Here is a 23,476-nt window from a genome sequence, read left to right as displayed (position 1 = left end):
CATAATGCTCTAAATTAGTACAGCGTATAAATATGTCTAATGGATCACTGGATCGAACAAGAATGACTCTGGCACTGGTATACAGTGATACCTCGAGACTGGGGTCCAAACACTGCACAAAGATTTCAGTGTTTTACCATACTTGTCGCGTCGCCAGCTAAAATAGAGGGCAGGTCTCTACAGATTTCAGTGTTTTACCAAACTTGTCGCGTCGTTAGCTAAAATAGAGGGCAGGTCTCTACAAAAATCAGATTCCCATTAAGATAACTTTTGCTCTCCCGTCAAAACATGGAACGACATCAGTAAATTTTCAGTTTTATTTGCTGTCGATGTAGACGTTCGATCTGTTAGTGTTTCTACACAAGTCTCCTTATTCAGTATAACTTTCCGAGAAACTTTCATTGATCTTAACTAAAATGGATTCCAGTTGTGAATATTGTTTCCAGCCTTGGAATGATTTGACTGAGTTTTGTGTACAGTTGGAATCTACCTCGCCTATAATCGAATAACTGGAAAACTATTGTCAAATGAGTGTGTGGAGAGAACTGTCCCGAAAAACGTATCTGTGATACTCAAAGCATCTCAAGTATTACGTACTCCCGTTGACACTGTTCCCCTTCCGGAAAAGACCAGTATGAAACACGCACAGCCACTTGTCTATGAGCGGTGTGTCAGAGGCAGGGGAAGCAGTCCAAAGCAAGAATGCGTGACACCCATCTACCTTACCAACAAGTATTTAGTTCTGTATAAACCTGACAGCGAGATAGAGCCAGGACGATATTCTTCTAGCGTTGGAAAGCCATATGTATACCGTGTCAGAGTAAGCCAGACACAGAAGGGTGGGGGTTCATTGACCGTCGGTAGCTAAAAAGTACGGCGAATAATGGAATCCCTCAAAGAAATTTCGGTAAGGGATGGGGATGAGACAATGTGAGCTGTGTGTGCGTGTGTGTGTGTGTGTGTGTGTGAGTGTGTGTGTGTGTGTGTGTGTGTGTGTGTGTGCGCGCGCGCCTAGGGAACCACTCCAACGTGCTGAAGAAACCTTCTCAATAATAAAGGGTGCTACCAGCTGCAGATCATGGACCACGTCGAAAGAGACGATGCTTATCGCCTGGTTTCTGAGGTAATACTTGGTTCATTTCTCGAACTGGCAGAGAAGATGAAAGCAATCACCTTGCAAGGTACCACGTGTGGGAGGGAGAAAGAGGTGTGAATTTTTATTTAAACTCTATAAATGAAATGCAAGGAGCGTTGTTCAACATATAAGTGGTTTATCAATGAAACTGCATTAAACTGTATATGCAATAATTATTGAAATTTTATCAAATTCATTAAACATTCACTCACAAATTATTCAAATAATGATAAACAAAAATAAAAAAATTGGGTCGCCTGTGCCTGTATAAAGTATTAAAAAGAAACGACAAATAGAATTGAATTGACACAAGAGCTCACAACAAGTGAATTATATAAGATGCCTGCCCTGGTATTTGCCTTTTAACATGAGCATTGTATGACTTTATTCTAATTTAACATATAATTAAATTACACGAGACGGGTTGAGCTGGTGTAATAAATGAGGAAGGAATAAAAAAAAAAAAAAAAAAAAAAAAAAAAAAAAAAAAAAAAAAAAGCTGAACATATGACTCTCTTAGCCGGCAAACGGTGAATACTGTGCCTTGCGTCTTTATGAGCATCTAGCACATTGCAAGGAAATTGAAGAAAGCAAAAGAAGAATGCGCAGCGAGGAAAGCGGGCGTTTTCTGTATTACCGTGTTCATATCGTGGACAGCGTGGCGGTGGAGTCGGCTGATTGTGTACGGCTGCATCGAGACTCTGCCGGCGACGTAGTTGATAGCGTCTAACATGCCCTACGCTGAAAATAGTGACCGAAACCTGCTACTGGAAGTTATCATTACTGGACGACGGTATGCGTCGATCTGCAAGTGCAAACCTACCTGAAACTGCATAAAATAAAGCTCAAAACTGTTCTAACAGTACTACCGTCATCGGACATGTAGTAAATCAAAATGTGATCCTGAGTTAAGCTCTTGATAACGCGCACAGTGAGTGAAGCTCGCCTACTTGGATCTAACAAACTTTGCTTTCTACGCTGCTTGCGAGCATCGTCTCATGACAAGCGATAAGAGAATCATTGCGACCTATCGGAAGCAGTCAAGAGTGAACTCCTGCCTCCTCAGATGCAATATTCGGAATCCCCTATACTAGTGAACTCCTCGCACTTGGGGAGAGAGAGCCGCTCCCCTCCAGCATCTTGTCTCAGCCCTTCCGCAAATTACGTAGCTCGTACTATTTTTCAAAGCGAACCTGAGATTCTTGCCAATGAAGAGCTCCGTTTCAAAATTTCTTCCCTCCTTGCCGTCGCATTCCGCGAGGAAAAGAGAGCGATACCCCGTGTGAGACAGTATACAAATAAACCAAGACTTCTCCCTTTGAGTATTGCCACTACGTTCCCAGGTGTTCCGCTCGCGGGAAACGGCCAAAATTCCCCGGGCGACTTGAGATTCTTGGACACCCAAGTCGTGCTGTTGCTATTCAACTCGCCGCTCTGTCCGTGTCACCTAGACTCGTGGCTGAGCTGTTTCTCGCTCTAAGTTTGTAGTTTCCGCTGTCTCGGGCACACGTGCGAATGTCCACGGCTTCCCTTGGCAGCGTGTCGATGTATGCAGCGTCTTCCTCTGGGGACCTGCCCTCTGTGAAGCGTGCCGACATGGGCGCGCGACCGCCGCTCGCCCGTGGGCGCGCTACCTGTGTCTACCTGGTCGCCGGGCTTCCCAGCTGGGAACGCATCAGAAGAATTCTTTTGACGCACAAAGTGTACCAAGTTTGCAAAGAGAAGAATCATAGCCCTTTACCGATGCTTAATGACACAATTATTCACCTCCATCACACTTCATATATCGCAATAAACCAATGACTGATTTTAAAAACAATTATCTCCTTTAATTATAAACATGAAAAGCTTTGACGCTTTTCAACCTTTGTTCATTGTGTTTTGACGATGCTCACAATAAATAACATAGTCCATAGAAATGACGGTAAACCTCTGGTTATGAGCAGAGTAGATGTCTTAACTTCAACCATAATGTGCCTAGATCTGCGCCACAGGATTCAGAGCAGCAGGGTCCCTCTAAATGAATGAATGGCACGTTATGAAGGGTGGTCACAATGTTTCAGTTATCACCTCAAAAAATAAAGTTATGTAATTATGTTTTGTTTATTTGTTCACAAGTATGTGCCAGTAGACCTGATGCACTCTGAATTCGTTGCGAAACGGTTATCATAAAATGCTGTTAGACGAACCAAAATAAAACGGTGCAGTCCACTGATAAAATCTACTGTCGAAATCGTTTCTGTGTATGAAGGGGAACAATAACACGACAATTTTTGCTGCCAGGTACTCCATATCAGTGACTCCAGTAGTCATTAGACATCGTGAGATAGTAGAAAGGGGTGCTCCGCGGAACTCCCGGACTTCGAACGAGGTCAGGTGATTGGGTCACTTGTGTCATACGTCTGTACGCGAAATTTCCACACTACTAAACATCCCTAGGTCCACTGTTTCCGATGTGATAGTGAACTGGAACCAGAAGGGAGACGTACAGCACAAAAGCGTACAGGCCGATATCGTCTGTTGACTGACAGAGACCGCCGACAGTTAAAGAGGGTCGTAATGTGTAATAGGCAGGCATCAATCCAGGCCATGACATAGGAATTCCAGGATCCACTGCACGTACTGTGACAGTTAGCCGTGAGGTGAGAAAACTTGTATTTCATGGTCGAACGGCTGCTCATAAGCCACACATCACGCCGGTAAATGCCAAACGACGCCTCGCTTGGTGTAAGGAGCGTAAACATTGGACGATTGAACAGTGGAAAAACTTTGTGTGAAGTGATGAATCACGGTGCACAATGTGGCGATCCGATGACGGGGTGTGGGTATGGCGAATACCCGGTGAAAGTCATCTACCAATGTGTGTAGTGCCAAAATTAAAATTCGGAGGCGGTGGTGTTATGGTGTGGTCGTGTTTCTCATGGAGAGGGCTTGCACCCCTTGATGTTTTGCGTGGCACTATCACAGCACAGCCCTACTTTGCTATTTTAAGCGTCTTCCTGCTTTCCATTGTTAGAGAGCAGTTCGTGGATGGTGACTGCATCTTTCAACACGATCGAGCCACCTGTTCATAACGCACGGCCTGTGGCGGAGTGGTTACACGACAATAACATCCCTGTAATAGATTGGCCTGCACAGAGTCCTGACCTGAATCCTATAGAACACCTCTGGGATGTTTTGCAATGGCGACTTCGTGCCAGGCCTCAGCAACCGACATCGATACCTCTCCTCAGTGCAGCACTCCTTGAAGAATGGGCTGCCATTCCTGACTGAACGTATACCTGCAAGAGTGGAAGCTGTCATCAAGGCTAAGGGTGGGCTAACGCCATATTGAATTCCATCATTACCGGTGGAGGGTGCCACGAACTTGTAAGTAATTTTCAGTCAGGTGTCCGGATACTTTTGATCACATAGTGTATGTGAAAGAGCAGGGGCCGGCCGGAGTGGCCGAGCGGTTCTAGGCGCTACAGTCTGGAACCGCGCGACCGCTACGATCGCAGGTTCGAATCCTGCCTCGGGCATGGATGTGTGTGATGTCCTTACGTTAGTTAGGTTTAAGTAGTTCTAAGTTCTAGGGGACTGATGATCTCAGAAGTTAAGTCCCATAGTGCTCAGAGCCCTTTTTGAAAAGAGCAGGGATTATTCGGAGAAGAGTGAGCAGTAAGAGGTACACCACAAACAGATAGCTGAATTTAACCAGATTATTCCCTCTCACGGGCAGTGACGCTTCCTCCCATGTTTGATGTCTTTTTGACTCAACAGCGAGGCAACAACCTCCAACGGAAATGGCATATTCTGTCTCATTGTTTTCGCTTCAGGCCTCAATGGCAGTTGTACCCGGTTGAACGTATCCCATAGCCTGCTACTAAGGTTGACGATACTTGTTTTTCCTATATTGGTAGAAGCAAGGCGGAATTTTGTATATTTTGTACTATTTTCTCTGCTACATGCACTTGTAGTATTGCTTGTACTGTGCTAAGGAAATTAGAGCAGGTAAGAAATTTCCATCAATTCCAGTTCTTCCAGATCACACGCAGTTCTCCAGTGAATACAGTGTACTCATTGTGAAAGCGAATCCAGAAGTCATCGTTCGTGAAACAACTAAACTAACATCGCAATCCTCTTTCTTTAAACCGTCGTATTATACGATTTCATAACAGCAGTGTAACTGTGCAGTATTATAGAATAAAGATTTATGAGCCACTGTCCGCCCCGATAGCTGAATGGTTGCCGGCACAGTAGCTCAGCGTGTTCGGTCAGAGGGCTGCTCGCCCTTTGTAATAAAAAAACTGAGTAAAGAAATCAACGATCAAGTAGAACGGATGTCTTGTGACGTCCACCAACACCAAACGCAACGAGCAATACAAAAAAAGGGGGGGGGACGGGTAGGATTCCCGGCTGGGTCGGGGTTGGGTTGGGTTCTATTTGGGGGAAGAGTTGGGTTGAGTTGTTTTGGGGAAGGAGACCAGACAGCGAGGTCATCGGTCTCATCGGATTAGGGAAGGACCGGGAAGGAAGTCGGCCGTGCCCTTTCAAGGGAACCATCCCGTCATTTGCCTGGAGCGATTTAGGGAAATCACGGAAAGCCTAAATCAGGATGGCTGGACGCAGGATTGAACCGTCGTCCTCTCGAGTGCGAGTCCAGTGTGCTAACCACTGCGCCACCTCGCTCGGTTGGGTCGAGGATTTTCCGCTCAGACACTGGGTGTTGTGTCGTCTTCATCATTATTTCTACCCTATCCGGCGCGCAGGTCGCCCAAAGTGGCGTCGAATGTAATAAGACCTGCACCAAGGCGGTCGGACCTGCCACTTCGGGGGCCTCCCGGCCAATGACGCCAAACGCAATTTTTTTTATCAGTTACAGCTAAGGAACATGTAGCAGAGGTGCTAATTTGCTCCAAGCTCGGATAGAAACATTGATAGGAGCCCAACTCATCTCTAGAAGGCAGTTTCTCGGACAAACCCCAAACGTACAAGTTGCTCTCAATACAGTCGTTCCATCGTCGAGAGGACAATGGGTTATTATGCATGTATCTGTGCCTTGGGAAATATTTTATACTCTTGCCACACCACGAAGAATCACTGTATGATGTTATGCGGATTCTCACCATAAGGTAACAGCGGCCTGGAATAGGGAACAATTCCAAAACAATTAATTCTTCAGTTTTAGTCCAGCACCACCTTTTACTTCATGTGATTCCTCAACATATTCCTTCCATATCTGTTTGTTCACTTCCACGGATGGTGACCGAGCGAAGTGTCGCAGTGGCTAGCACAGAGGAATCGCATTCGGGGGGACGACAGCTCAAATCATTGTCCGGCTCTCCAGATTTAGGTTTTCAGTGATTTCCCTAAGGGATTGTTCTTTTGAAAGGGCACGGCCGATTTCTTCCTCATCCGTCCGTAGTTCGAATCTGTGCTCTGTCTCTAATGACACCGTTCACGACAGTACGTCAATCATTGTCCTTTCTCCCTTCACGGAAGCTGCCATCTACAAATTTTTATTTAGTACGCCCTGTTCACTTTTCTTGGCTTTTTGTTTGTTAGGTACCTAATTTTTCTATACATTTCTTGTAATTTACCTCGATTTATAAATCGTAGGTCCGCAGCTCGTGGTCTCCCGGTAGTGTTCTCTCTTCCCGAGCACAGGGTCCCGGGTTCGACTCCCGGCGGGGTCAGGGATTTTCACTTGCCTCGAGATGACTGGCTGTTGTTGTGTCATCATCATTCATCCCCATTGCGGTAGGAGGAAGGCAATAGCAAAACCACCTCCCCCAGGGCTTTGCCTAGTACGGCGGTGCGGGTCTCTCGCATTGTCCTCTACGCTGTGTTACAATGTATTGGACTTCATCATTTAATTCTTCAGTTTCTTCACTCTGGGGTTCCATCCACTCCTCTCTGGTTTGATCAATAAATCTTTCTATTTCTTTATTCTGGTCTTTATATTTTTTTTAATTCTATAAATCCGGCCGGATGGCTGAGCGGTTCTAGGCGCTTCAGTCTGGAACCGCGCGACCTCTACGGTCGCAGGTTCGAATCCTGCCTCGAGCATGAATGTGTGTGATGTCTTTAGGTTAGTTAGGTTTAAGTAGTTCTAAGTTCTAGGGGACTGATGACCTCAGATGTTAAGTCCCACAGTGATTAGAGCCATTTGAACCAATTCTATAAAAGACTGTGCTCCAGAAGCAAAAATTAAAACCTACACGCAATTAGATGTATTTTGAGTTCTGGTTATAGACCTAAGTGATAATTTTTCTAATTGGCAGGAGTTTCAACAAGCCTGAAACCGCTGCATGTCAGTGTAAACGCTTCACATATGTAAAGTCTGAAGAGGAAACCTCATTCCATTTCTAACTGCAGGGCGGCCTGATCAAAACATGAGAAGTGTGGTGCTACTATGGGAGATCGATTATTTGGAGACTCGTTGTTTCAGGTGTATATCCACGGGCCCAACGAGATTCCGGACTCCGCAATCCGCCACACGCAGCTACTTCAAAACCAATACAAGACTCTGGACTTGATGGGCTTGGCCATATACAGCACAGCGAACACGCACTGGCTGTCGGTGAAGCAGCGCAAGTGCCGCTTCCTGCACGAGAGCAACCTGCTCATCAGCCCCGTCTACACGTACAACATATGCCGCATGCAGTGCCGCATGCAGCTGTCCTACGACCTCTGCGGCTGCGTGGCTCACTTCTACCGCCCTGTCGGTAAGTACTGGACAGGTTCCGGGGCAAATCCGCCCATTTGCGTCCTTACCTAGGATCAACATGGAGCAGCATTGAGTTCTTACTACTACAATTGATTCTTAAAAAGTGAAATAGAAAAATAGAAGAGAGAACGTTCTCATCCACTGTGGTGACATGTGGAGCCAATGTGTAACCTTTGTATGACATATTCAGAATTCGATATGAATATATTATACACTACTGGCAGTTAAAATTGCTACACCAAGAAGAAATCCAGATGATAAACGGGTATTAATTGGAAAAATATATTATAACTGGCATGTGATTATATTTTCACGCAATTTGGGTGCATAGATCCTGAGAAATCAGTACCCAGAACAACCACCTCTGGCCGTAATAACGGCCTTGATACGCCTGGGCATTGAGTCAAACAGAGCTTGGATGGCGTGTACAGGTACAGCTGCCCACGCAGCTTCAACACGATACCACAGTACATCAAGAGTAGTGACTGGCGTATTGTGACGAGCCAGTTGCACGGCCACCATTGGCCAGACGTTTCCAATTGGTGAGAGATCTGGAGAATGTGCTGGCCCGGGCAGAAGTCGAACATTTTCTGAATCCAGAAAGGGCCGTACAGGACCTGCAACATGCGGTCGTGCATTATCCTGCTGAAATGTAGGGTTTCGCAGGGATCGAATCAAGGGTAGAGCCACGGGTCGTATCACATCTGAAATGTAACGTCCAATGTTCAAAGTGCCGTCAATGCGAACAAGAGGTGACCGAAACGTGTAACCAATGGCACCCCATACTATTACGCCGGGTGATACGCCAAGGTGGCGATGACGAACACACGCTTCCAATGTGCGATCACCGCGATGTCGCCAAACACGAATGCAACCATCATGATGCTGTAAATAGAACCTGGATTCACCCGAAAAAATGAAGTTTTGCCATTCGTGCACCCAGGTTCGTCGTTGAGTACATCGCAGGCGCTCCTGTGTGTGATGCAGCGTCAAGGGTAACCGCAGCCATGGTCTCCGAACTGATAGTCCATGCTGCTGCAAACGTCGTCGAACTGTTCGTGGAGATGGTTGTTGTCTTGCAAACGTCCCCATCTGTTGACTCAGGGATCGAGACGTGGCTGTATGATCCGTTACAGCCATGCGGATACGATGCCTGTCATCTCGACTGCTAGTGATATGAGGCCGTTGGGATCGAGCACGGCGTTCTGCATTACCCTCCTGAACCCACAGATTCCATATTCTGCTAACAGTCATTGGATCTCGACCAACGCGAGCAGTAATGTCGCGATACGATAAACCGCAATCGCGATAGGCTACAATTCGATCTTTATCAAAGTCGGAATCGTGATGGTGCGCATTTCTCCTCCTTACACGAGGCATCACAACAACGTTTCACCAGACAACGCCGGTCAACTGCTGTTCGTGTATGAGGAATCGGTTGGAAACTTTCCTCATGTCAGCACGTTTTAGGTGCCGCCACCGGCGCCAACCTTGTGTGAATGCTCTGAAAAGCTAATCATTTGTATATCACAGCATCTTCTTCCTGTCGGTTAAATTGCGCGTCTGTATCGCGTCATCTTCGTAGTGTAGCAGTTTTAATGACCAGTAGTGTATCTATCTTGGTGTAGCTCAAAATTCATCTTTTCATTCTTCTTTGGGCTGCTATTAGTTTTCGGACAATGAACTAATTCAATGTCCATGTCTCTCAGCCATAAGTTATTACTGGCAGTATACATTGGTCAAAGCTGTTTTTCTTAGCTGCCCCCCGACATGTTGGACTTGAAAACTGGGGAGTATCTTCCATAAGCCTGCCAGCCTAATTCAATACATTGAAATATTTCTGGTTTTAAGTCTCCTTCCATATTTAGCAGGTGACCCAGATAGATATATTCTGTGAGCCTCTTAAGTTATATGCTTCCTACATATACACTCCTGGAAATGGAAAAAAGTACACATTGACACCGGTGTGTCAGACCCACCATACTTGCTCCAGACACTGCGAGAAGGCTGTACAAGCAATGATCACACGCACGGCACAGCGGACACACCAGGAACCGCGGTGTTGGCCGTCGAATGGCGCTAGCTGCGCAGCATTTGTGCACCGCCGCCGTCAGTGTCAGCCAGTTTGCCGTGGCATACGGAGCTCCATCGCAGTCCTTAACACTGGTAGCATGCCGCGACAGCGTGGACGTGAACCGTATGTGCAGTTGACGGACTTTGAGCGAGGGCGTATAGTGGGTATGCGGGAGGCCGGCTAGACGTACCGCCGAATTGCTCAACACGTGGGGCGTGAGGTCTCCACAGTACATCGATGTTGTCGCCAGTGGTCGGCGGAAGGTGCACGTGCCCGTCGACCAGGGACCGGACCGCAGCGACGCACGGATGCACGCCAAGACCGTAGGATCCTACGCAGTGCCGTAGGGGACCGCACTGCCACTTCCCAGCATATTAGGGACACTGTTGCTCCTGTGGTATCGGCGAGGACCATTCGCAACCGTCTCCATGAAGCTGGGCTACGGTCCCGCACACCGTTAGGCCGTCTTCCGCTCACGCCCCAACATCGTGCAGCCCGCCCCCAGTGGTGTCGCGACAGGCGTGAATAGAGGGACGAATGGAGACGTGTCGTCTTCAGCGATGAGAGTCGCTTCTGCCTTGATGTCAATGATGGTCGTATGCGTGTTTGGCGCCGTGCAGGTGAGCGCCACAATCAGGACTGCATACGACCGAGGCACACAGGGCCAACACCCGGCATCATGGTGTGGGGAGCGATCTCCTACACTGGCCGTACACCACTGGTGATCGTCGAGGGGACACTGAATAGTGCACGGTACATCCAAACCGTCATCGAACCCATCGTTCTACCATTCCTAGACCGGCAAGGGAACTTGCTGTTCCAACAGGACAATGCACGTCCGCATGTATCCCGTGCCACGCAACGTGCTCTAGAAGGTGTAAGTCAACTACCCTGGCCAGCAAGATCTCCGGATCTGTCCCCCATTGAGCATGTTTGGGACTGGATGAAGCGTCGTCCCACGCGGTCTGCACGTCCAGCACGAACGCTGGTCCAACTGAGGCGCCGGGTGGAAATGGCATGGCAAGCCGTTCCACAGGACTACATCCAGCATCTCTACGATCGTCTCCATGGGAGAATAGCAGCCTGCATTGCTGCGGAAGGTGGATATACACTGTACTAGTGCCGACATTGTGCATGCTCTGTTGCCTGTGTCTATGTGCCTGTGGTTCTGTCAGTGTGATCATGTGATGTATCTGACCCCAGGAATGTGTCAATAAAGTTTCCCCTTCCTGGGACAATGAATTCACGGTGTTCTTATTTCAATTTCCAGGAGTGTACCTTTCCCTCTGGTGTCCATACATTCATCATCATCGTCCATTCGTAGACATATTCTATGACCCTTTGAAGTAGCATACTCCCAACAGATGTATGTCCGTCTGGTGTTCATTCATTCATCACGATCTTGGTTTTATCATTGTACATTTTTAGACCAACTTCAGAGCAGACTGAGGCAAGTTCACTAACAATTATTAGAAGTTCTTTTATACTATTTGCTAATAATACAATGTTGTCAACGGACCTCAGGCTGTTTTAAATCTCTTTCCCAGAATTTGCATTCCCTTTGTTTTACTATCTAATTTACACATCGATTTTTCGAGGACTACTGAGAAAAGTTGTTTCCCGGCCTTTTCGATGGGAAATTCATTGGTTTCTTCAACTACATTTACAAACGCTGTGAGGGTTTTGTACATTTTATATAAAACTTTTTATATAGGCCTGTTCTATCCCTTGCTCTGTTAGAGCCTCAAACACTGCTGGGTGACTGATCGAATCGAATTCCTTTTCGTACTCTATGAAGGGAAGGAGAAGAGGTAGATGGTATTCATTTGTTCTATTAATTGTTTCATGTAGAGTGAGGATATGATCAGGTGTACTAAATCCTACGCGGAATGCAACTTGCTCAGTGGGTTGGGCCAGGTCAAGAGTAGTGTTCAATTTGGTGTTCAAAATTCTAGTTAAAATTTTGTGCCGTACGGACAGGAAGCTGATAGGGCTATAGTTCTTTGTATCTTTTGTACTACCTTTCCTGTGTATTAGTATTATTTTGGCTTTATCCCAGTCTCTTGGTAATTTGTCATTGTCCAAACAATTTGAAAATATTTTAGCTAAATGTTTTATAGACTCGTCATTCAACATCTTTAAAATATCGAGTGGGAGATCATCACTACCTGGAGCGGTTCCTTTTGTCATATCGTATGTAGCATGTAGCTATTTCGGAAACAGAAGCATTCAATTCGTGTAGGATTATTATATTTTAATTTTACAATTAATCGTTTAAAATTGCGAAGAATAAAATAGAACGCCAAGAAAAGATTGTGGTAGTGGGAATCAAGCCCTAGCCGAGAAATTGCCACTCAGTGTGCTTGGAAACGTTTTATAACTTAGTTTTTTTACCATTTTTTAAACTAGGACCTTAAGGGATCAGGTCGTTGGTTGGCAGAGGCAGGATTGGCAGAGGCGGCAACTCGAAACCTGTTCACGTCTTCTACTTCTTCTCGTTCCTGGGTATGTAGTCCAAGGGATGAAACGTTTTGGCTATTTACAGGCGCAAAACACAACATACAGGAAGTAAAGGTGTCATTCAACACATGCAAATGTAAAACTGCTCCAGAATCCGTCTAGATTCAACGAATCCACGAAGAAGAAACGTGACCCTACAACGGCCAAGTTGGCGTGTATCCAGGTTGGCTTCTCACGAACTAAAAATGATGTATAGTCCCCTGAGTACATCAGGCGTGAACATAAGTTCCCAAACCATGATCTACCTTCTGACTTCTAGGCCACTGCTCCTTTAGGTCAACTGCTCCTCAAAAAGCCCCCTACTCTACACTTGCACCGTACATCACACGCACATTCTGAGAAACACTCATCTGATGCTCTGAGAAATGTAGCACTCATAGTGACAGAAGACATGACGCCACGTCAGAATATGCAAAGTCGAAAACAGACAACTGCGTCCCGTCTCAGAGTTGGTCGTAGCACGGTTGACCATTATTTCAGTACTCGACACTGGTTTTTAGTTTTCGCCGAGAGAGATCGCTACAAGAGAAATGGAGTAATATTAGTGCAATTCACGGCTCACATTGGAAGAGAAATGGCACAATTTTAGTGCCATATTTACAGTGCGCCGTAACACATTAGCACATGATAACCGACCGCCATTAGCTTAGCCATCTGAGTGTAAGATAGTAATGGGACTGCTCTATTTTGTATACGCCTCCGTAGTTACCTTACTGGCTGGGTGACTTCACTGCACATCTTCATAAATTTTATATCACATTAGACGAAAGGAAAAAATTACAGAATTGTAGGGAAATAAAACAATTTTGTGAAAAAAACTGCGTTTGCATATTGGGAAGAGGCAGCTTGTACAATCCACTAACCTAGTACCGACTGGATGCAGCAGTGGGATGTATACCACGGAAAAATGTCCGATTCCATCACAGCACAAACTCTCTGCTTTATAATAATTATTATTCGCTGCCTACACCCATACGTCAGAAACCTTTACAATTCCCACTTTAGCAATATTACACTAATTTATACATACACTTAGACAAAGCTGTATTCAGGGAAATTACCGAAATTTACAACAGAACTTGTGGGATTTTAATGTAAACACTAGATGTAAGTGGCGGATGACGTCACACAATTATAATGAAATAGAAGAAAGAGAGAACATTCCAAATTATACGTCAAACTGTGCAATACATGGACGTAATAAAATGATGTTCACAAAAGATATCAAATAGAATTAAGCTACAGTATAAAAGAAGATGATACCACATATCTACTATAGATTACTAGGTAGATGGTGAAACATTCTTAGTTCCATGCTCATGCATCATTTGAACGATCAATCACAATGATCTCGAATCAATCATTTTTACATCACGTCACAAATTAATTAGTATACATGGCTTCATGATGCCCATGTACAACTGCTTCCTTTTTAATATTCATAAGTGAGTTTGTAAACGCTACCCACAACCATTTACACATGACAATAATACAAATTCTTCTGTTCAATAGGAGGAGTTGTTAAAGAGAAACTCTTGCAGTTTATTTTCAAAGTATAGTTTGGTGCCTTCCACACATTTTATACTGCTGGGTAAGTGGTCAAAAATTTTCGCTACAGTATTGTGCGCCATTCTTTGTGCTAGAGACAACCATAATTGGAGTAATGAATGTCATTTTTCCTGTTGGTACTGAATTACATAAATCATTGTTTCTTTTGAACTACAGTGGATTATCTACAACATTCTGAGTGAATAAATACACTATGTGATCAAAAGCATCCAGACACTCCCAAAAACATACGTTTTATCATATTAGGTGCATTGTGCTGCCACCTACTGTCAGATACTTCATTCAGCAACCTCAGTAGTCATTAGACATCGTGAGAGAACAGAATGGGGCGCTCCGCGGAACTCACGGACTTTGAACGTGGTCAGGTGATTGGGTGTCACTTGTGTCATACGTCCGTACGCAAGATTTCCACACTCCTAAACATCCCTAGAGCATCTGTTTCCGATGTAATAGTGAAGACGTACTTTGCGCTATTGACCAACCGTGCACCCAGTGAGTGATGATAATACAGTTTTGGCACCGATTTCAACGGCCTTTCTGTTTTATGCAGAGAGCATCTCTGATATACTGGTCTTATTTTTCGTAAATATAATGTGAAATATGTTTTATGACCTCCAGCTAACATTAGGGTCCGTTTAGATTACGTTAAGGATGATCTTGGTTTTTGTAAGGCAAGTGTCTATCGTATTCCTTGTAGCTGTCGGATATCATATACTGGTCAGCCACCCAGGATCGTGGAAGACCGGTGTACTGAACATAAGCGTCAACCACGTTTAGACGAGGAAATGGGCTATTGCAGAACACTGTCTTGACACCGGTCATACAGTGGAATATAACAACACGGAGATTCTGGCATGCACTTCTTGCTACTGGGATAGTGGTATTAAGGAAGCAGTTGAGTTTAAAGTAACACGTAATCTTGTAAATAGAGATATAGGTTTCTGCTTAAGTTCTGCGTGGAATCCTACTCTCTCTCTCTTGTTAAAAAACAGTGGGATACAGTTAATGCTATTTCATCCGTTCTTTAATAATTTCACTATCGGTAACTTCTGGTATCAGTCATCTTTGGCTGTGCATTGGCGCTAGTGTTTACTGTGTGTGTGTGTTTCCGGAATTGCCCTGCAAACCGAGGTTTTAAATTCCCTTCTACACCACTTACTTGCTGCAGTTTTGACTCGAAAATTGCAGGGAGTGCACCTGTCGAAAGATCGACGGTTGTCGGCGATGTCGTTTGGCTGCATTCCCGTATTCGACCCACATGATGTCTATATTATCATAGTTCTCTATATATTTGAAAGAGACAAGAAGCTCTTGCACCTTATTACTCAGTCGCGTAATATTATGATTCAATAAGCTAATTTTATTTTACTCTGTATTTTGAAGAATTTTGTGTGACTCCTTTCTTGTATCAACTTCTTTCATGACAGGGTTCCCGAATCCAGATTCTGACGATAAGAAGCACCCCTCTGACACCAGTAACCATAGAGATCTTGCTTTGTGCCTTGGTGACCTCCGTGCATTTTCTGCAAGAGTCTCAGACAACCTATCTTTCCCTCTCTTGTTCATGTATAGGTCGTGCCTAGTATAAATTAATTTCCAAATTATATTAACAAACACTGCGCTCGTATGAGATTCCATTTTAGTCAACAGCAGCTTGCTCAACTCTGTGTTCACACGGTTCACAGCAGTGTTAACACCGGGATGATCACGGTGTTGCAGGACTTCCACAAAATTGTTTAGTTACTACTCCTATTTCATCCAGGTCATCCTTGTACTGTAGTTTCCGTCTTTAGCGAGGCTTTCCCCGGCTCCACTTACTCTGATAACATGAAACTCTTTGTCAAAATCTTTACACAAGTTCTATCCACCCTCTGTCAACTGGCTAATGATAGCACCTGTGTTCACAATACTTGTGACCTGGTACCCTTACCCTAATCTACCCTGTACCATCTGGCCAACACTCCTGGTGTAGCTACTTCCAACAGCAAAACCCTTTTCTTTCTACTCGCTTTTGGTACTGACCTACACTTAACTTTTTTGCTAAAAGTACACTGCACCCTACTGTGATCTACACCCCCGTTCTACTAAGGGGAACAAGTTAAACTGTTCTCCTAGTTAAACTGCCGTTCTGTGGGATTGATGGTATAGCAAACTAATAAATAATTTCATATCTGACTAAAAGAATGCGGAAAGTGGTACTTAGTAATTCAGCCAATATATTCCGCGGCAATAATTCTGGCTGGGGAGAGGTCCACTACTATTCCTCATATATAAACCATCTTCCATCTAATATACAACGAGCAGAATTAGCTCTTTTTAGCGATGGCACTAGTATTATAATCAATCCAGGCATACATACAGAAAAAGAAGAAATGGTAAACAATGTTCTTACACGCATCATTGACTGGTTTTCTGTGAATGGTCTCACCCTCAATTCCTGCAAAGACAACATATTCAATTCTGCACATCTAGGGATACAATACCAGTGATAAGTGTAACACATGCTGAGGAAATAAGAACTTCGCAGTTAGAAGGTGTCCATATGGATGAGAAAGCAAACTCGAAAAAGCACATTTTGTAACTACTGAAACAACTTAGTCCAGCCACATTTCCACTTAGAGTCACTGCGAATCTTGGGAAGAGACATATTAGTAAGCTGACATATTTTGCATATTTTCATTCAACAATGTCATATTGAATAATGTTCTGGGCTAACCCATCTTTAAGAAAGAAAGCCTTCGTTGCTTAAAAACGTGTTGTAAGAATAATATGTGGTGCTCACCCACGATCATCTTGAAGACATCCGTTTAGGGTCTTCGACATTATGACTAATGCTTCGCAGTATATTTATTTCATCATGAAGTTTGACATAAATAATACAGTTCGAAGGGAGCAATGATATACGTAATTACAATACCAGAACGAAAAATAAGATTCATTACTCCACAAGAAGGTTGTCTTTAACAAAAAAGGGTGCAAAATGCTACAAAAAAATATTTCGATCGCTTATCAAGTGACGTAAATTGTCTGACAGATAGTAAAGTATGAGTACAAACTGAGGAAGTTTCTCGCTGAAAATTTCTAATATTTCGTAGATAATTTGTGTTTTTGTAATGTGCAATATGTCGTGCATAGGAAGTACTAACTCAAATTTGCAAAAAAAATCAAAAATGTTCAGAATGCAACCATATATACAAATTAATTTGCGATGTGATTCGATCCACATTGTTACGATTTATCGTGAAAAATGATCAGTAGAACATGAAACTAAATAACTGTCGGATTATGTATTGGATGGATCGAGTAAACGATGCAAATACGAACTGTCAAATATGATTGTGCTACAATATATAAGGGAGATAACACAAGGTATCTGTATTGTAATAAATACGAGGGCTATCCACAAAGTACATTACGTTTTGGAATTAAAAATAAATAAAGTATTGCAATTTTTTTTATTATATACAGATGAAAGCCACACTGAAATACTACTTTTCTACATAGTTGCCATTTAAATTAAGGCACTTATCGTAGCGATGGACGAGCTTGGAAATTCCTTCGTCGTAAAATTCGGCCTCTTACGCCTTCAACCACGTGGTTACCTCTTCTTGAAGCTGTGCGTCGTCATCAAAACGCTGCATAGCCAACTTCTTCATTGCTAGGAATAGGTGGAAGTCGCTCGGTGCCAGGTCGGGACTGTACGGCGGATGAGGAAACAACCCCCACTTAAAAAGATTCGAGAACTTCACGAGTGGCATTTGCCGTGTGGGCCCGGGCGCTGTCGTGAATCAGCAAGATCTTTGAAACCAACTTTCCCCTACGCTTGTTTTGTGTTCCTCTTCTGAGGTTGTGCAGAGTTTGGCAATACCTTTGAGAGTTTATTGTAATGCCTCTTTCCAGGAAATCCACAAAAATCACACCTTTTCTGTCCCAAAAGAGGTAACCACGTGGTTGAAGCCGCAGGCGGCCGAATTTTACGACGAAGAAATTTCCAAGCTCGTCCATCGCTACGATAAGTGCCTTAATTTAAATGACAACTATGTAGAAAAGTAGTGTTTAAGTGTGGCTTTCATCTGTATATAATAAAAAATGTCCAATTCTTTATTTATTTTTAATTCCAAAACGTAATATACTTTGTGGATAGCCCTCGTATATGATTAAAAAGGTTCAACTTCCATGTTATGCAAAAGGATATGGCTGAAATTGACAGCAGCAAACTATTGTGATACCTAAATTATACGTTAATACATTTTTCTCATCATGTCAGACTCCTTTAGAGAGAAACAGCAGTTTCAAAATCTTGTACATTCACGTACAAAGTGCAACTTGAATCGATAGTTTTTACCGACACCCGGTCCAGGTTAATACTTTCATGCTATTCCTGACTTATTTTAAACCTCGTTGGAGGTGGTTAATTCATGATTAAATGTTTTACTACCACACTCATAATAAAAGTCGAATGGAATGTCTATAAAAACTCGTATCTAATTATGAATGAAGATATGCTCCTATATACTTTCCGATTCATCATATTACATACATCGACCAGTTACTTCTCTTAGAGACCATTTATCACATATTCTGTCATCTTGCAGCTAAGGATGTCGAAGGAAGATATGTTAATATAGTTTTAACGTCACAGTTGTGGGGAGAAACCATGACACATTTGGATGTCAAAAGGGTTCATTTATGATAGGGTATCTAATATATGCTTTAAATTCTAAGAAAAATCTGAGAATTGTGTGTCAAAATCAATGACTGTGCACGAAAACAAATATCTCTGATCGTAAATTGAAAATTCATTTTATTTTGGAACCAAAGAAACCAGTATTATTTCCAAGTCTGAATTATCTGTATTGTTTTGTCAAAAATCTCCTCTTAGTTCTGTTAAAACTGATAACAAAGTAATCCATACTGTTCTTACAGTTTCGAATCAATAAAATTATTGTATGTGTACGTAAAAGAAAATTTCTGTCTTAGTACAGTCACGCACACTGTCTGAGAAAAATAAAATTAAGTACTGAACGAGTTCCATTTCTTCGTTCCTAGAACCAATATTTTGTCACGAATCGTGCTAATAAGATGTGTTATGTCTCAGTTCTCACTTCTTTTTTCCAGGAAAATTCCCTATATGTGATTCTGAAGGGATTAAATGCCTTGGAGAACATTCTGGTAAGTGAAAGAATGTAAACTTCACTTAAAAATCAAATTTTCGTTATAGTCATAACTTTATGTAACAACGTGAGTACGTTGTATTGTACAACACGAATGTTTCGAAATTGCTTTTCAGTTTTTCTGACGTTGCTACAAGCCTGAAATTAGTTTATAGGCACTGTTTGATATAATATACAATCTGCGACGGTAAACAATGCTTTAATGAAGATATTATGTTCGAAAATGCTATCTGAATTCTGTTCGAGGAAGAAAGACAGATTTTCCGCAACACTATTTTCAAGGCATGGTTTAATTGGAGGTGGTATGCCATTGACTTCCACCAACCTGAAAACTAGCTCACGTTGCTAGTTTTGGAGGAATCTGAAAATCGATACAATCTCATTTTTTCACATATAGTAGGCATTTAGATGGGTTAACGTCACATCAACATCCAGACAAAATTCTAGGACTATGGAAACCAAAACTCATCACTTGATTTCATTGTTTGCTATCAAGGAAGCCAACAAGTCGCCCTGGCCCATTTTTCTATACCTTACTGGCAGTTGTATCCATATTTGAGTACTACATAGTAACTTACTTAGAACTGCCTCAAATGGTTGCTGGACCATAGTTGTCACATAACCAAATATTGGAATGAATTTCTGAAGCTTTCTGGGCCTTCTCATTTTCCGTGGATTTTCTGAAGACTCATTCATTTTACCTTCTAAATGATGCAATATGCCTGTATGTAAAAACTTCATGAAATATTACAACTGTATGCTGTACCAGAACAGTATCTGTGGTGAACAAACCGTTTTCCTTATAGTAACTGACAAGTGACCATAAACAGTAAACTCGGGAACTTCACACTAGTTATTGCGAAATCAAAAGTGCTGCACTACACCTGCTTGGGAAACTAGTTCGTATTGGGTACTTAGCAGATTTGCGAATAGAACAGAGTATTTGTGGACTGACGAAATGGAAACACATGAAATGAGAATCGATACGGGCCACAACGGTAACTCTTAATGTTCTCACGGGGGGGGGGGGGGGGGGGTTGTTATAATATCATCATTATTCACCGTATGTATTAAAGAGTTGCCAGGTAACGTTAGTTGCGATATGAAGAGTTTAGCAGATGGCGTTGTTATATTTTGAAAAATGTGGGACTGTCCATTACCTGAATGTGCAACTGCTCTTATCTCTTGTCGTAGGATTACGGTGAATTAATTAGCACCAATATCATCAGATAAATAGACTATACCAGACTCTGTACAGGGTGTCCCAGGAGAATTGGTAAATATTCAGGGATATGACAGGGAAGCTGATTTGAAACAAAAGACTTCATGCGACATATGCTTTTTCCGAATGGGTTCCGAGATAGACCACATTTAATGTACTCGTATATTAGTTTTTGGACTAGTAGTGCGCACGTATGTGGCTTACCCACCCTACCTCTTTGGCATTTATTCTAACCCAACCTACCTCGTTCTTTTCTGTCTCTTTGTTGGAGATGTCTTTCTGTCATCAAACTACCAATTTCAACGTGCAGTTGTCCCTGGTGTGTTGTGAGCGAGTATATCAGAGAGAAACATCCGTTAAGTGTGTTTGTACACGCACTTGCTAAAATGCCACGCATCTACACTGATGAAGAATATACAGATATGGTGTATGTTCACGGCTTCTGCTCCTGTCGAAAAATAACGTCGGCGCTTTCCGACACTTCAAATTCATGACCATCGAGTATTTGCCAGTTTTCAAATTTGGTGATATATGTATTCTTCCAAGCTCCCATTTTTCTTCCGAACATGGAGTTCAACAACCTGTGCAGGAACAGCAACACATTTTTAAGATGGTGCAGCACAATCCAACAACCATTATACGGAGACTTTCTATGCGTATCAGTGTCCAATGAACACTCGCATGGCGAACATTGCTTGAGATGTACTTGTACACATTTCACATAAAACAACAACAATGTACATTAAATATGTTCTATCCTGGGAACCTATATCGGAAACCGTTAGGAATATGGCATACGTCCATATGAAGTTTTTTGTTTGAAATGATCGTTTCCGTTATATCCTGAATTCTGACCATTTCTACTGGGACGCACTGTATAATGTAAGGTTTAATTCGTGACGAGAAGGGTGGGAGGGGGATTAATTTTTAGGTATTGGTGGAATACATTACAGCATCACATGCTAGCATATAGACTGTTACCTAGGATGTTGCGGTTGGGGCTAGTTTCGTGCAAAGGGGATAAGCGTTTTCAGTTACACTGGTCCTTTGGTGAAATACGAGTATTTTCGCATGTTACGTAGGACCTCGCTGTCTATGCCTGACATTCTGTAGGAATGATTTTTTTTTCTGTATTGAAAATAAATCCGCATAAGGATGAGAATTTAATACTGGAGTAGCAGTTCAATAGCGTTCGGTCAAGCTGTTGATTGTGTTACACTTCCCATTCCCGTCTGTGTAAATAGAAAGCATTTGTCAGTAGGAATAATAAAAATTACGACTGTAGACTAAAGCAAATAATTGTTTCTCATCGTTTCATGTTTGTGACCGAAGTCTTTTGATCATTATAGCTATGAAGCCGTACGATTTCCTATAAACTGATAACATTAATAAATGGCCATCCGGATAACATGTAAATACATAAGATTGATTTTTATGGATTTGATGATGATCTATGTGGTCGTAACTAACGATCAGTAAAACTTTTTTATCCACACAGCAGCATGTACAGGTGGTCATGATCTCTTTACAATTTTCTAGTTGAGGTTACTGCCTAAGTGGTGGTTGTTATCTCCTAATAATTTGAGATGTGAAGTAAGTAATGAGTAAGGGTGAAATTGAGAAATACGAGGTTTTTAACGAAGTATGATAAGCCATTTCAGAAATACGAGGTGATGGATTGCTGGAATGAGGGAGAGTGAAACAGATTATAGGAACTTAACAGAGGAAGTTTGAAACTTGGACTGAAAATCAATTGTAATCAAACTAAAACAACGCACAAATAGAAAATAGTTTGAACAAAAAATGAGTTTTTCGTTTAGGGTTACTGAAAAGAGCGACTGGACTGACAGCAATGTAAATAACAGGAACATAAAATACCATACAATGATTTCGTTAAACTAAATAGAGTTTTCAGAATCAAGTTTCCGATATGTCTGAAGCTGGATGTCTATTATTAGTGTACACCATATGTAACTTATGACAATGAAACAAATACTTTTAATGTAAAACTGAACAGTGTTCCCCGATGGCAATGGGACAAATACTTGTACAACTGTGCGAAATTTAGCGAACAATGGAGACACTTGTATTGCGTATTACCGAGAGACATGAAAAAAAAGGAACAGACTGAGTGAAGACGTAATTACGACTGTTTTGAAATCACTTTTCTCTGATGTTTCAGATTCTCTCATCAAGGTGATCGATCCTAAAACGCAGAATAAAGTTTGTGACTGTATGCCACCCTGTGATGACGTCAATTACATGACTGAACTAGAAAACGACATGCCATGGCAAGTAACGAAACTTTTAAATACATTATAACATCAACGGTACATTCATAGGTCTACAGTTTCATATAAATTCTTGTACAGGATGTACTATTTATTTTGACCACCGCAAATAAATGTTTGTCTAGAAAAAAACTATTATTGTTGACAAAACGGTGGATGTGCAATTTTCTTGGGTTCCCATTTGTTTGCTGTCAACTCCACAAATGGACGAGCCACGTTACCTCACTGTGTACTACTGCAGGAGAGCCAAAGTCTGGTTTGTTTATGTTTCTAGTAACGCCACGTTTACGCAAATGGTACATTGTGATACACGTGTAGAGGAGAAATATAGGGCGTTATTTAAAAACTAAGTACTGCTTTTCATATCTTCCTTAAGTACAAAGTCAAAAGAAAGGTAATCATTGTGGCTAATGTCCACCTGGTAGCTAAAAAACATTTAGTTGGCAACTTTATTTGGCTTCTGGACAATACATTATGGGTGATGGTTCAGATTAATGGAACATCCTGTAGAAAAATCGTTCAAATGGCTCTAAGCACTATGGGACTTAACTTCTGAGGTCATCAGTCTCCTAGAACTTAGAACTACTTAAACCTAACTAACCTAAGGACATCACACACATCCATGCCCGAGGCAGGATTCGAACCTGCGACAGTAGCGGTCGCGCGGTTCCCATCTTGTAGAAAATCACTATGTTAGACATGTCACGACATAGCGGCAATCATTGACAAAGGTCCTTTCGCCATCGTCCAACTTCTGGGTGCTGAGTAACAACGTCAGT

At 42.6% G+C, this 23,476-nt stretch overlaps 1 protein-coding gene across 1 annotated transcript in view; it reads left to right on the top strand.

Annotated features, from left to right (window-relative positions):
- LOC126471298 (uncharacterized) overlaps positions 1 to 23,476 on the top strand; it is a 146,589-nt gene that overhangs the window by 85,210 nt on the left and 37,903 nt on the right. Inside the window, exons 7-9 of the mRNA XM_050099418.1 lie at positions 7,569 to 7,845; positions 19,129 to 19,182; positions 22,589 to 22,697. Coding sequence (XP_049955375.1) covers positions 7,569 to 7,845; positions 19,129 to 19,182; positions 22,589 to 22,697 — 440 coding nt within the window. The remainder of the gene's footprint in view (positions 1 to 7,568; positions 7,846 to 19,128; positions 19,183 to 22,588; positions 22,698 to 23,476) is intronic.

The sequence above is a fragment of the Schistocerca serialis genome, chromosome 3 (assembly GCF_023864345.2).
Source record: "Schistocerca serialis cubense isolate TAMUIC-IGC-003099 chromosome 3, iqSchSeri2.2, whole genome shotgun sequence".
Classification (NCBI taxonomy): Eukaryota; Metazoa; Arthropoda; class Insecta; order Orthoptera; family Acrididae; genus Schistocerca; species Schistocerca serialis.
The sequence above is the reverse complement of the archived record's forward strand: the minus strand, read 5'-3'. Positions and strand labels throughout refer to the sequence as shown.